The 14,235-nt window shown below is 37.8% G+C and overlaps 1 protein-coding gene across 3 annotated transcripts in view; it reads left to right on the plus strand.

The window, feature by feature from the left end:
- TDRD7 (tudor domain containing 7) overlaps positions 1-14,235 on the plus strand; it is a 91,066-nt gene that overhangs the window by 31,471 nt on the left and 45,360 nt on the right. For all 3 annotated transcript variants that reach the window (XM_070595834.1, XM_070595832.1, XM_070595833.1), the window contains exon 6: positions 688-905. In XM_070595834.1, coding sequence (XP_070451935.1) covers positions 688-905 — 218 coding nt within the window. The remainder of the gene's footprint in view (positions 1-687; positions 906-14,235) is intronic.

Here is a 14,235-nt window from a genome sequence, read left to right on the forward strand (position 1 = left end):
AGTAAGAGAGCTAGCCAAAACTTTACAAATATTCACTTATGAAAGATAAATGATTTGGATTGGGGAGATAAAAACAAATCATTAATCTGTGGGCACCAAACATTTTATTTATGTTTATAAACCAAGACTAGGATGATTATTGTAGGTGGATCAATTTTTGAACTGTATATTGCTAAATTATTATTTTTTTCTCCTTAGTAAAGTGGAAAATTGATATACCTTAAAACCTGAACTATTTTTTGTTTTCTATAAAATGTTCTTCAGTCTTACTATTAAGGCATTATCCTTATGCTCTGTGGAATATAGCTTCAAATTCGGCATTGTATATATGCCATTATTGTCTAAAATTTAGCCTTTCTTCGTTGCAGTTAGAAAATGATTGATTAAATAATATGTTTCATTATTATTTAAGAAGCAAGATCATCCTGATGTTTAAACTATGAAGCACCCTTTCAAAGTAAAGGGACCATATTTCCTCTGTGGTGGCTGTTGACCCTGCTGGTTATTTCAGGGTTAAAACTTAGACTGAAGCTGTCATGGTCCTGCTTTGCCTAATCCTGCTCCTTCTAAGTCCTTTGACCCTGGCAAGCCTGAAGTATAACGAAGCCTAAAGACCAACACTGGGTAATGGGGATGACCTAAAATGTTAAGCATTTTGGTTAATTCTATCATTTTTTTAATTTAAAGATAATTTAAATCAGACTGTTGAAAAACCAAATGTCACGCCTCCTGCCTCTTACACTTATAAAATGGATGAGGTTCAAAACCGCATAAAGGAAATTCTAAACAAGCATAACAATGGTATTTGGATATCTAAGCTTCCACATTTTTACAAAGAGTTATATAAAGAAGAACTTAATCAAGGAATTTTACAGCAGTTTGAACACTGGCCTCATATTTGCACGGTACGTTTCTCCTTGTTCCTTCCTCCTGCTGCCTCCTTCCTGCCCCACTTTCAGATTTTGAGTTATTAGTCGTATCACCTTTTATCCAAGGAGCACGAAGCACTTTATGTAGTATTGCTCCATTAATCTTCTCTCTAAGATTAACACATATTGGTTCTTATTTATAGGAGAAGTATGTCAAGGTTGAGGGCTGTGTGTGTTGTAATTGCTGTTTTTATATATTTTGTTTTAAATTACTGTTTAAATGCATTTAATATGTGATAATATGTATACCATTTTGTAGTAAACTGCTACCAACAGCTACTGATAGCTTTGCCATTTTAACAAGTTGAACTTACTAGTAATGAAGCTCTTTTTTTTTTTAACCTCAAATTTTATGTGCTTCTCCCTGAGCATTTTTAAAGACATTCAGCTGAACAAAGTTATTTTGGCTAATTATTTATAGAGTGCCTGATTTTTGTTTTAAAATTAACATAGGGTTCAGATTTAAAATTTTTACAAACTCCTTTGGAGAACAAAATTGAAAAGTGAGCTGACATCAATTTCCATACCTCTTCCTACTTGAGAGTCTCTTATTATAATAAAATGATGGATCAGAATACTTTGTTAGAAATCTTAGTTCAGCTAGAGATAGAGACAACTAGATTCTTCAACCAAAGTAACCAACTTTTAGATGTTTCTTAATGTTTTTATTTACACAGAATATATTCAACAACATCACTATTTTAAATAGTTATGTTTTAAATGGTAGCATTAGCAGCTCTTGGTGCTTCTCAGCTTGTAGATTAAATATGCATGACAATTATTGTTTCATAGAGGTCTTTCATTTCTTTAATATATGTTTTGGCCCCCAACCCTGTTGGGCAAAGTACAAGCCACTCCCTCTTTAGGCCAGCTTTTTTTTTTTTTTTTTTTTTGGGTGAACGAAAAGTGGCCCTAAACTGACATCTGTGCCAATCTTCCTCTTTTTGCTTGAGGAAGATTGTCCTTGAGCTAACGTCTGTGCCAATCTTCCTCTATTTTATATGTTGGATGCCACCACAGCATGGCCTGATGAGTTGTGTGTAGGTCTGTGCCTGGGATCCAGACCAGCTAACCCTGGGTCGCTGAAGTGGAGTGCGTGAACTTAACCACTATGCCACCAGGCTAGCCCTGAGACAGTTTGTATTTTTGTAAGCACTTTTTCCTCCAGGCCACTGATACCCACTTGAGTCCCATGGACTTTCCAGACAAGAGTCACTGATTCATCCCTCCATCCTATTTATTTATACATCATTCACTCTGCACCCGTAGGTACCAGTCACTGCCTCAGGTGCTGAGAACATCTAGGGCTATGTGATGTTAGATTATACGGTGTGAAGTGGGAAAAGAAGAAGAAATATCCAACTCTGGGAATATGGCTCTTCCCCTACGTATAAAGTCAGCAATGCTTATTAATCCATAAGAACATTAGCTCTGATTTATGTGGGATGTGGGGTTCTTATAATGGGAATTTCTAAGGTTGCTATTCGGTTCATTCCGTTTTTACTCCTTTCTGGGAAGGGTTTTCTCTCTCGATGCGGGTTTAGCAGTGTTGATGTCGAGGATGAACCCCTCACACTTCCCTAACTCGAGGGGCCTTCCGAGGTTTCGCCAGGCTGCCAATTTGAAGGTTCAGGGCCTGGAGCTCCTTCTTGGAATGCATATGGTTCTTTTATTTTTTGAATCTGTAGACATTCATGAACTAATAACTTATCTTCAGTGAACGTAGAGCTCTTTTTTATCATCAAGATACACATATAACTCACTATTAAGCTTTGATGAAGAAATCATCTTTGGAGTAAATATTTTAAAAATTAACTTCACAGATTCTTCTTAATGTATTATGTCTCTGGTTACTTTAATATTTTATACTCCATGGTAATTACTAGTATTTGTGTAGGTGAATTTATGGCTTTTTTGGGGGAGAAAGTTTCAACCTTGCTACTTTACGTGTCTGCAAAGCCCCAGATTTCTCTTGCTAAGATTGTAGGTGAGAGAATACCTATCTCTTTGGTGTTAAAACTTTACCTAAAATGAGTGGTTTTCCACTAAATTTCAGGTGCTGAAACAACTGACTTTTTATTTTCTGGTTGCTCAGATTCATCTCAGTTGCATGATTATTTTCTGTCCGGGCAGTGAAGCTGGAACATAAAGCAAAAATATAATAATAGCTTTCTTATCTATATGCTGTTTCTCTCAACTTTGGATAAGAATGTTTAGATGCAATCACTATTAATTCTTAGGTATGAGAATTTGCTTAGTGAAGCATTGTGTCCAGGTTGCCGAAAACTGCCAATCTTATTAACATGTATTGATGTTTTTCAAAAAAAAAATTTTAATAACCTCTGAATATGTTTTAACAGCCTACTGGTAAACAGTTTTCAACAGTTAGACCATGGTTATTTTTAGAGAGTTTTCAACAGTTACACCATGGTTATTTTCCCTTTCTTCTTACTTCTTGCTTTTCTTTGCTGAAAAGCAGAAACACTGATAGCGTGCCCAGGGCTGATACTGCTGCAAGCGGAGTCAGACAGTCTCAAACACTGCAGCAAAGTTAGGGTAAGACAGACTTGGTAATGCGTATCTCTCTGTATGGCTGCTTGTGTAGCTGAAGAAGAAATCCAAGTGCAGTGTATTTCTTTCTTTAAAAAAAAAAATGGTTTCTCCCTCAATCATGTAAAACATTCTATATAAAAAAGAGTGAAAAATAAAGTTATAAAAGAAATGAAAATCACCTATCGTCCTATCTCCCGGAGATAACCACTTGCAGGGATTTCCATTGGAATGTCAGAATGGGCAGTGTCAGCTTCAGGGACCAAATAGCAGCTCGGAAATTTTACCTTCGTGGAGGCTCTAATCAGCTACCTGCTACAAGCCGCTTCACAAGGATGTTGGATGACATTTTAATGCAGGCAGAAGGATACTTTGAATCTGTTGTTCTTAACCTTTTGGATCTCCCCAACCACAAAATGTGGACCGAGAGTTAGGAAAGCTAAAGAGAATATAAAGTCATATTAATGACGATGAACTGTTCATAGTGTTCCTAGGCAACTTGTGAGGGAAATGGAAATTGTACAGAAGCTGTTTGGAAAGGCAAAGAGCCCGTGATGGTAAGCCTGTAGACCAAGGATACTGGAATCTAAGAATGCCCATTGGGCCCAGTATTTATAAAATGCTTCCCTGAGCCAGCCACTGACCTGGGTGCTAGGGGTAACAGTAAACAAGACAGACATGGTTCTTGCCCTTGTGGAACTTACTACCCAAGTGGGGAAAATAAACATCGAGTAAATAGTGATAAGCTTTCGATTGTTATGAGGCTGCATAGGAAACAGGTAAATAGGAGGGCCAGACTGAGTCTGATGAGTCGAGAAAAGCTGCTCAGAGGAGGTGATTGTTACACTAAAACTTGGCAGATGAGTTGAAGTAAGTTAGCCAAAGGAGTCGATTGAGGGAAAAGGCACCTCAGACACAGAAGCAGCTTGTGCCAAAGCCCTGAGACAGAAAAACGTGGCTTTTTCAGGAAATTGAAAGAAATTCGATAAAAAGAGAGTGGCTCAAGAAGAAACTCATGAGGCAAGCAGAGGCCAGGTTACTTAATTGAGGACTCATCATTTGGTAGAAGCTTAGCAGGTCCCTGCCACAACAGCACCCAGAATCCAGAGCTTCTGGCTGACTTTGCTTCCTAGGAAAGTTCCCAATCTTGTAACAATGATTGGTGAACACCAGGAAGTTTTGTCGAAATTCTCCAGTCTCTGAAACATGTGGAGAGAGAAATCTCTGCATTTCTACATGAGCCAGAATATCTGTCTTTAGTGCTTTATCTGAAGCTGCCTAGAGAGCTGGGGGGCTTGTTTTATAGCCAGGCAGGACTAGATGCACTCAGCTGAGAAGAATTTCTGCCAGGAGCCTCAAAGACCCGGGGTAGGAGCATTGGGAGGCAACTTCAGGACAGCAGGGGAAACATGCTGAGTTGGGCTGGAGGCACACCAGCCCTTAATCACAGAACAGAACGTTCTGTGAATGAGAACATAAAATGTTAATGAGAAAAAATGCTGAATTGCACTAATTATTCATGCTTTTAAAAGCTTTACTGTTAATTTGTATTTTACATCATTTTCCACCCATTAGAAATCACTCTGCTTTAAGTTGTAGAGTACTCAATTACCTTATTTTTTTAATTGAGGTCATAATGTTTTATAACATTGTGAAATTTCAAGCATACATTATTATCAGTTTTTATATAGACTGCATTGTGCTCACCACCAGTAGTCTAATTTTATCCATCCTTTTACCCCTTTTGCCCACCTTCCAACCCCCTTCCCCTCTGGTAACTGCTAATCTGTTGTCTTTGTCCATGTGTTTGTTTATCTTCCACATATGAGTGCAGTCATGTGGTGTTTGTCTTTCTTTGTCTGGCTTATTTCACTAAACGTAATACCCGCAGGGTCCATCCATCTTGTTGCAAATGGGATGATTTTGTCATTTTTTTATGGCTGAGTAGTATCCCATTGTATGTATACACCACATCTTTATCCGTTCATCAATTGGTGGACACTAGAGTTGCTTCCATGTCTTGGCTATTGTGAATAATGCTGCAATGAACATAGAGGTGCATAAGTCTCTCTGAATTGCTTATTTCCAGTTCTTTGGATAAATACCCAGTAGTGCGATAGCTAGGTCATATGGTATTTCCATTTTTAATTTTTTGAGGAATCTCCATACTGTTTTCCATAGTGGCTGCACTAGTTTGCATTCCCAGCAGCAGTCTATGAGGGTTCCCTTTTCTCCACATCCTCTCTAACATTTGTTATTTTTTGTCTTGGTGATTATAGCCATTCTGATGACGAGTGAGGTGATACCTAAGTGTAGTTTTGATTTGCATTTCCCTGATGATTAGTGATGTTGAACATCTTTTCCTGTGCCTATTGGCATCTGTATGTCTTCTTTGTAAAAATGTCTGTTCATATTCTCTGCCCATTTTTTGATTGAGTTGTTTGTTTTTTTGTTGTTGAGTTGTGTGAGTTCTTTGTATATGTTGGAGATTAACCCCTTGTCAGATACATGATTTGCAAATATTTTCTCCCAGTTGGTGAGCCATCTTTGTTTTGTTCCTGGTTTCCTTTGCTTTGCCAAAGCTCTTTAGTCTGATGAAGTCCCACTTGTTTATATTTTCTTTTGTTTCCCTTGCCTGAGTAGACATGGTATTCGAAAAGATCCTTCTAAGACTGATGTCAAAGAGTTTACTGCCTGTATTTCCTTCTGTTTAATGATTTTACATCTTACCTTCAAGTCTTTAATCCATTTTGAGTTAGTTTTTTTGTATGGTGTAAGATAATGGTCTACTTTCATTCTTTTGCATGTGGCTGTCCAGTTTTCCCAGCACCGTTTATTGTAGAGACTCTCCTTTCTCTGTTGTATGTTCTTGGCACCTTTGTTGAAGATTAGCTGTCCGTAGACATGTGATTGTATTTCTGGGCTTTCAGTTCTGTTCGATTGATCTGTGTGTCTGTTTTTGTACCAATACCATGCTGTTTTGGTTACTGGAGCTTTATAATATATTTTGAGGTCAGGGATTGTGATGCCTCCAGCTTTGTTCTTTTTTCTCAGGATTGGGCTTTAGCTACTCGGGGTCTTGGGTTGCCCCATATGAATTTTAAGATTTTTTACTCTAATTCCGTGAAGAATGTCATTGGGATTGCGTTGAATCTATAGATTACTTTAGGTAGTATGGACATTTTAACTTTTGTTTGTTCTTCCAATCCATGTACATGGAATATCTTTCCATTTCTTTATATCGTCATTGATTTCTTTCAGTAGTGTCTTATAATTTTCGTTTTATAAGTCTTTCACCTCCTTGGTTAAATTTATTTATTTTATTCTTTTTGTTGTGGTTGTAAGTGGGATTGTGTTCTTGAGTTCTCTTTCTGTTAGTTCGCTATTAGAGTATAGAAATGCAACTCATTTCTTTAAGTTGATTTTGTACCCTGTAACTTTGCTGTAGTTGTTGATTATTTCTAGTAGTTTTCCAATGGATTCTTTAGGGTTTTCTATGCATAAAATCATGTCATCTGCAAACAGCAAGAGTTTCACTTCTTCATTTTCTATTTGGATTCCTTTTATTTCTTTTTCTTGCCTAGTTGCCCTGGCCAAAAACTCCAGTACTATGTTGAATAAGAGTGGACACCCTTGTCTTGTTCCTGGTCTCAAAGGGATGGCTTTCAGTTTTTCCCCATTGAATATGATGTTGGCTGTGGGTTTGTCATATACGGCCTTGATTATGTTGAGGTACTTTCCTTCTATACCCATTTTATTGAGAGTTTTATCATAAATGGATGTTGGATCACTTTCTCTGCATCTATTGAGACAATCATCTGATTTTTGTTCCTCATTTTGTTAATGTACTGTATCACATCGACTGATTTGTGGATGCTGAACCATGCCTGTGTCCCTGATATAAATCCCACTTGATCATGGTGTATGATCCTTTTAATTTGTTGCTGTTTTAGGTTTGCCAATATTTTGTTGAGGATTTTTGCATCTATGTTCATCAGCAATATTGGCCTGTAATTTTCCTTCTTTGTGTTGTCCTTGTCTGGCTTTGGGATCAGGGTGATTTTGGTCTCATAGAATGAGTTAGGAAGCATTCCATCTTCTTCAACTTTCTGGAGTAGTTTGAAAAAGATAGGTAATAAATCTTCTTTGAATGTTTGTTCAGTTTCTCCAGAGAAGGCATCTGGTCCTGAACTTTTATGTTTTAGAAGGTTTTTGATTATTGTTGCAACCTCTTTGATTGTGATTGGTCTATTCAGATTCTCTGTTTCTTCTTGATTCAGTTTTGGGAGGTTGTATGAATCTAAGAATTTATCCTCTTTTTCTCGGTTGTCCAATTTGTTCGCATATGGTTTTTCATAGTATTCTCTTAGAATCCTTTGTATTTCTGTGGTATCTGTTGTAATTTCTCCTCTTCCATTTCTAATTTTATTTGAGCCTTCTTTTTTTTTTTTTTAGTGAGTCTGGCTAAGGGTTTGTCGCTTTTTTTTTTTCTTTTCAAAGAACCAGCTCTTAGTTTCATTGATCCTCTGTACTGTTTTGGGGTGTTTTTTTTTTAATCTTCATAAGTATCTCTTTAATTTCTACATTTGACATAATATATATTTTTTCTTTTCTTTTTTTTTAATTTTTATTTTTTTCAGATGTACATCATATTTCGAATTCTGTATACATTACATCATGTTCACCACCCGAACACTAATTATAGTGCATCCCCTCACATGTGACCCTAATCACCCCTTTTGCCCTCCCCCTCCCCCCTTCGCCAATGGTAACCACCAGTCCAATCTCCAGTGCTATGTGTTGTGGGTTTTTTTGTCGTTTTTATCTTCTACTTATGAGTGAGATCATATGGTATTTGACTTTCTCCCTCTGACTTATTTCATTCAGCATAATACCCTCAAGGTCCATCCATGTTGTCACAAATGGCCGGATTTCGTCATTTCTTATGGCTGAGTAGTAGTCCATCGTGTATAAATACCACATCTTCTTTATCCATTCGTCCCTTGATGGGCACTAGGTTGCTTCCAAGTCTTGGCTATTGTGTATAATGCCGCAATGAACATCAGGGTGCAAGTATCTTTATGCCTTTGTGTTTTCAAGTTCTTTGGATAAATACCCAGCAGTGGAATAGCTGGATCATATGGTAGATCTATCCTTAATTTTCTGAGGATACTCCATACTGCTTTCCACAGTGGCTGCACCAGTTTGCACTGCCACCAGCAGTGAACAAGGGTTCCCTTCTCTCCACACCCTCTCCAACATTTGTTGTTTCCTGTCTTGTTAATTATAGCCATTCTGACTGGAGTGAGGTGATACCTCATTGTAGTTTTGATTTGCCTTTCCCTGATAGTTAATGATGTTGAGCATCTTTTCATATGCCTGTTGGCCATCTGTATATCTTCTTTGGAGAAATCTCTGTTCAGATCTTTTGCCCATTTTCTAATTGGATTGTTGTTGAGCTGTATGAGTTCTTTGTATATTTTGGATATTAACCCCGTATCTGATATGTGGTTTGCCAATATCTTCTCCCACTTGTTAGGTTGTCTTTTCGTTTTGTTGATGGTTTCCTTTGCTGTGCAGAAGCTTTTTAGTTTGATGTAGTCCCATTTGTTCATTTTTTCTTTCATTTCCCTTGCCCGGTCAGACATGTGATTTGAAAATATGCTGCTCAGACCAATGTCATAGAGCGTACTGCCTATGTTTTCTTCTAGAAGTCTCATGGTTTTGGGTCTTACATTCAAGTCTTTAATCCATTTTGAGTTAATTTTTGTGCATGGTGTAAGGGAATGGTCTACTTTCGTTCTTTTGCATGTGGCTGTCCAGTTTTCCCAACACCATTTATTGAAGAGACTCTCCTTTCTCCATCATATGCTCTTGGCTCCCTTGTCGAATATTAGCTGTCCATAAACGTGTGGGTTTACTTCTGGGCTCTCAATTTTGTTCCATTGATCTGTGTGTCTGTTTTTGTGCCAGTACCATGCTGTTTTGGTTACTATGGCTTTGTAGTATAATTTGAAATTGGGGAGTGTGATACCTCCAGCTTTGTTCTTTTTTCTCAAGAATCCTTTGGCTATTTGGGGTCTTTTGTTGTTCCATATAAATTTTAGGATTCTTTGTTCTATTTCTGTAAAAACTGTTGTTGGAACTTTGATAGGGATTGCATTGAGTCTATAGATTGCTTTAGGAAGTATGGACATTTTAACAATGTTAATTCTTCCAATCCAAGAGCACGGAATATCTTTCCATTTCTTTGTGTCTTCTTCGATTTCTTTCAACAATATTTTATAGTTTTCAGTGTACAGATCTTTCACCTCTTTCGTTAAGTTTATTCCTAGGTATTTTATTCTTTTTGTTGCAATTGTAAATGGGATTGTATTCTTGATTTCTCTTTCTGCTCCTTTGGTGTTAGTGTATAGAAACGCAACCAATTTTTGTACATTGATTTTGTATCCCGCAACTTGACCGTATTCCTTTATTATTTCTAAAAGTTTTTTAGTGGACTCTTTAGGGTTTTCTAGATATAAAATCATGTCGTCTGCAAAGAATGACAGTTTCACTTCTTTTCCAATATGGATCTCTTTTATTTCTTTTTCTTACCTGATTGCTCTGGCTAGGACTTCCAATACTGTGTTAAATAAGAGTGGTGACAGTGGGCATCCTTGTCTGGTTCCTGTTCTTAGAGGGATAGCTTTCAGTTTTTCTCCATTGAGAATGATATTTGCTGTGGGTTTGGCATATATGGCCTTTATTATGTTGAGGTATTTTCCTTCTATACCCATTTTATTTAGAGTTTTTATCATAAATGGATGCTGTATCTTGACAAATGCTTTCTCTGCATCTATTGAGATGATCGTGTGATTTTTATTCTTCGTTTTGTTAATGTGGTGTATCACGTTGATAGATTTGCGCATGTTGAACCATCCCTGCATCTGTTTTGGGGTTTTTTGGTTTGTTTCAATTTCATTTTTTTCTGCTCTAATTTTTGTTATTTCCCTCCTTCTGCTGACTTTAGGCTGTGTTTGTTCTTCCTTTTCTAGTTCTGTTAGGTATAGTTTAAGATTACTTATTTGAGATTTTTTTGTTTGTTGAGGTGGGCTCGTATTGCTATGAATTTCCCTCTTAGGACCCCTTTTGCTGCATCCCATACGAGTTGGTATGATGTATTTTCATTTTCATTTGTCTCCAGTTATTTTTTTATTTATCCTTTGATTTCTTCATTGATCCATTGGTTGTTCCATAGCAGGTTGTTTAGTCTCCATATATTCGTGACTTGCCCCACTTTTTTTTCTTGTAGTTGATTTGCAGTTTCATAGCATTATGGTCAGAAAAGATGCTTGGTATGATTTCAATCTCAAATTTATTGAGCCTTGCCTTGTTTCCCAACATATGGTCTATCCTTGAGAATGTTCCATGTGCACTTGAGAAGAATGTGTATTCTGCTGTTTTTGGATGACATGTTCTATATATAGCTCTTAAGTCCATCTGGTCTAATTTTTTGTTTAACTCTACTATTTCCTTGTTGACTTTCTGTCTGGATGATCTATCCATTGGTGTAAGTGGGGTGTTGAGGTCCCCTACTATTAATGTGTTACTCTTATATGTTAATTTGTCCCAAATTAGGTCTTTTAATAGTTGTTCTGTGTACTTTGGTGCTCCTGTGTTAGGTGCCTATATATTCATAAGTGTTAGGTCCTCTTGGTGGAATATCCCTTTTATCGTTATATACTACCCCTTTGTCACTCATTGCCTTTTTTATCTTGAAGTCTCCTTTGTCTGATACAAGTATGGCAACACCTGCTTTCTTGTGTTTGCCATTTTCTTGGAGTATCATCTTCCATCCCTTCACTCTGAACCTGTGTTTGTCTTTAGAGCTGAGGTGTGTTTCCTGGAGGCAGCATGTTGTTGGGTTTTGTTTTTTAATCTGTCCAGCCACTCTGTGTCTTTTGATTGGAGAATTCAATCCATTTACATTTAGAGTGATCATTGATGTATGGGGCCTTAATACTGCCATTTTATCTCTTGTTTTCCAGTGGTTCTGTATTTCCCTTGTTTCTTTTCCCATGTATTTCCGACTGCCATTTCGGTTTGGTGATAGTCTATGATGGTCTTCTCAGTTTTCTCTTTCTTTATCATCTGTATCTCTGTTCTGATTTTTTGGCTAACTATTACCACGAAGTTTTATAAAAGATCTCATAGTTGAGATGGTCCATTTTCTGATAGCCTCTTATCTCCATTAGCCTAAGCAGGTTCCATTCCTTTCTTCTTCCCCTTCTGAGTTATTGTTATCACAAATTATTCTGTTTTGTGTTGTGGGTTTGTGATTAAAATGAGTTGATAATAGTTATTTTGATGCTTTCCTTCCCTTTATCTTTAATGTTATAATTGTTTGCTAGCCTGTTCTGATAGACAGCTGCAGTTTTCTGATTTTGTCTTTCTATTTATCTCCTTGCTCAAAGCTTTGTAAACCTTTTCCTTTTTGTTTCAGTTATGACTGCCTTCTTGATTGTTTCTTGTAGGGGAGATCTTGTGGTGATGAACTGCCTCAGCTTTGGTTTGTCTGGGAAAGTTTTTATTTCTCCTTCATATCTGAAGGATAGTTTTGCTAGATGGATATTCTTGGCTAAAAGTTTTTGTCTTTCAGAATTTTGACTATATCAGTCCATTCTCTCCTAGCCTATAAGGTTTCTGCTGAGAAATCCGCTATGATCCTGCTAGGGGTTCCTTTGTAGGTTACTTTCTTCTGCCTTGCTTCCCTTAATATTTTTTCTTTGTCATTGACTTTTGCCAGTTTTACTAATATATGCCTTGGGGAAGGTCTTTTTGCATTGATGCAATTAGGATTTATATTGGCTTCATTTACTTGTAATTCCAGTTCCTCCCCCAGGTTTGGGAAGTTCCCAACTGTTATTTCTTTGAACAGGCTCTCTGCTCCTTTCTCCCTCTCTTCTCCCTCTTGAATACCTATAATTCTTATGTTGCAATTCGTAGTTGAGTTGGATATTTCTCATAGGATTTCTTCATTTCTTTTTAGTGTTAGTTTTCTGTCCTCCTCCACCTGAAGCATTTTATATTTCTGTCCTCTAAATTACTAATTCTGTATTCCATAGTGTCAGCTCTGTTTTTTAAGGATTCTGGTTTTTTTAATCTCATTCATTGTGTTCATCTCAAGCATTTCTGTTTGTTTCTTTTTTAGTTTCAATCTCTTTTGTGAAGAATTCCTCCTTCTCATTAATTTTATTCCTGAGCTCATTGAACTGTCTTTCTGAACTTTCTTGTACCTCGTTTCTTTATGACAACTATTTTGAATTCTCTGTCATTTAGGTTGTAAATTTCTGTAACTTCAGGATTGGTTTCTTGTGACTCGTCATTTTCCTTTTACTCTGGGGTGTTAATATATTTCTTCATGGTGTTTGATGGGGTGGACCTGTGCTGGCGCATAGTGGTAGCATGTAGTCGCAGATTCCACCTGCCACCACTTGCGGGTGGGCAAGAGCTGTGTTTTCTGAACCCATTGTGTCCGCTGGAAGTTGTGCATGTTGGGCTCTCTGTGTTTGCCCACTGGCTTCCACTGCAAACACGCAGGCACAGGCACTCTGGTACAGATCTGCTGCCCTGGCCAACCAGCCGAGTTGGTGTGCCAGGCAGGGAGGGGTGCTTTCTTGCACACATGTGATCCTGCTCTGCACTCACTGGTGACCTGCCTGGGCTGTTTGTCTTGGTGGGTGTTCCCACATGGTGTCTGAGCCACCTCAGTTGGGGTGTTCTTGAAGACTGGGAAGCAACTCCAAGAGCGAGAGTGTTCCCATGGAGGGCTGCTTGTTACCCCATCTCCTCTCAGAGTCATGCGCCAGCCACTGTGTGAGGTCCCATGCCATAAATCACTACTGCTAGCAAGGAGGAGGAGATCCGCTTGCCTCCTTCCACTGCTTCCTAGGGATAGTGCCTCCACCTTCAAATGTGTGGCTGCACGGATCTGTCAGACATCCTGTTGTGCTGTGTGGATGTCCTCTGTTGCTTAGTGAATGTCGTTTTCATTGTATCTTAGTGGGGAGAGACTAAGGGAACAGCTCACTCCACCATGATACTGACATCAGTCTCCCCTCAGACTTTTAAAACTTCTTAAAGGTCTGAAGTGCATCAGTATAGCAATTTCTGTTAAAGGAAGCAACAGCAGTTCTGCCACTTACCTAGAGATATGTTTTTATATTTTTGGATGTTCAGGAGTTTGTCTTAACTTTAATTGTGGTAATTAGTTGTATAAGACAATAAAGCACCTGTCAGCCCATGCAAAATGAATTGCCTTTTTTTAAAGCCCAGATGTTTCTGGGTTAAAAACAAACCATTTGGATTTCTAGGGAAGTGAACATCAATCAAAAAGCACTGGTGTATCCTCAGGCTTAGTGGTATGGATACAATCTCTGTATATTGCAATGCCAGGAGAGGCAGTGATGAAAAGTAAACTGAGGACTTGGAAGTATAGCCATGATATCTAATTGGAATCCAATTTCATTTCTAAGTTTCCACCAACAGGATATATGCAATGAACACATTGGAACAATTTTTAAATTTAATTTCAGTGAACATCTGAATAGGAGAAAGAGAGAATAACACTGTGAAATCAGAATAGAGAAGCTGAGGAGTAATACGATGTTGCTGTCTGGAAGCTGAAACAGAAACCACCCATAGGGCCCTGTAGTGCAGTAGGAAGAGTTTTGGCCCTGGAGTTAGAGTTTTGCCTTATCATTTCTCAGCTATA

The sequence above is a fragment of the Equus przewalskii genome, chromosome 26 (assembly GCF_037783145.1).
Source record: "Equus przewalskii isolate Varuska chromosome 26, EquPr2, whole genome shotgun sequence".
NCBI lineage: Eukaryota > Metazoa > Chordata > Mammalia > Perissodactyla > Equidae > Equus > Equus przewalskii.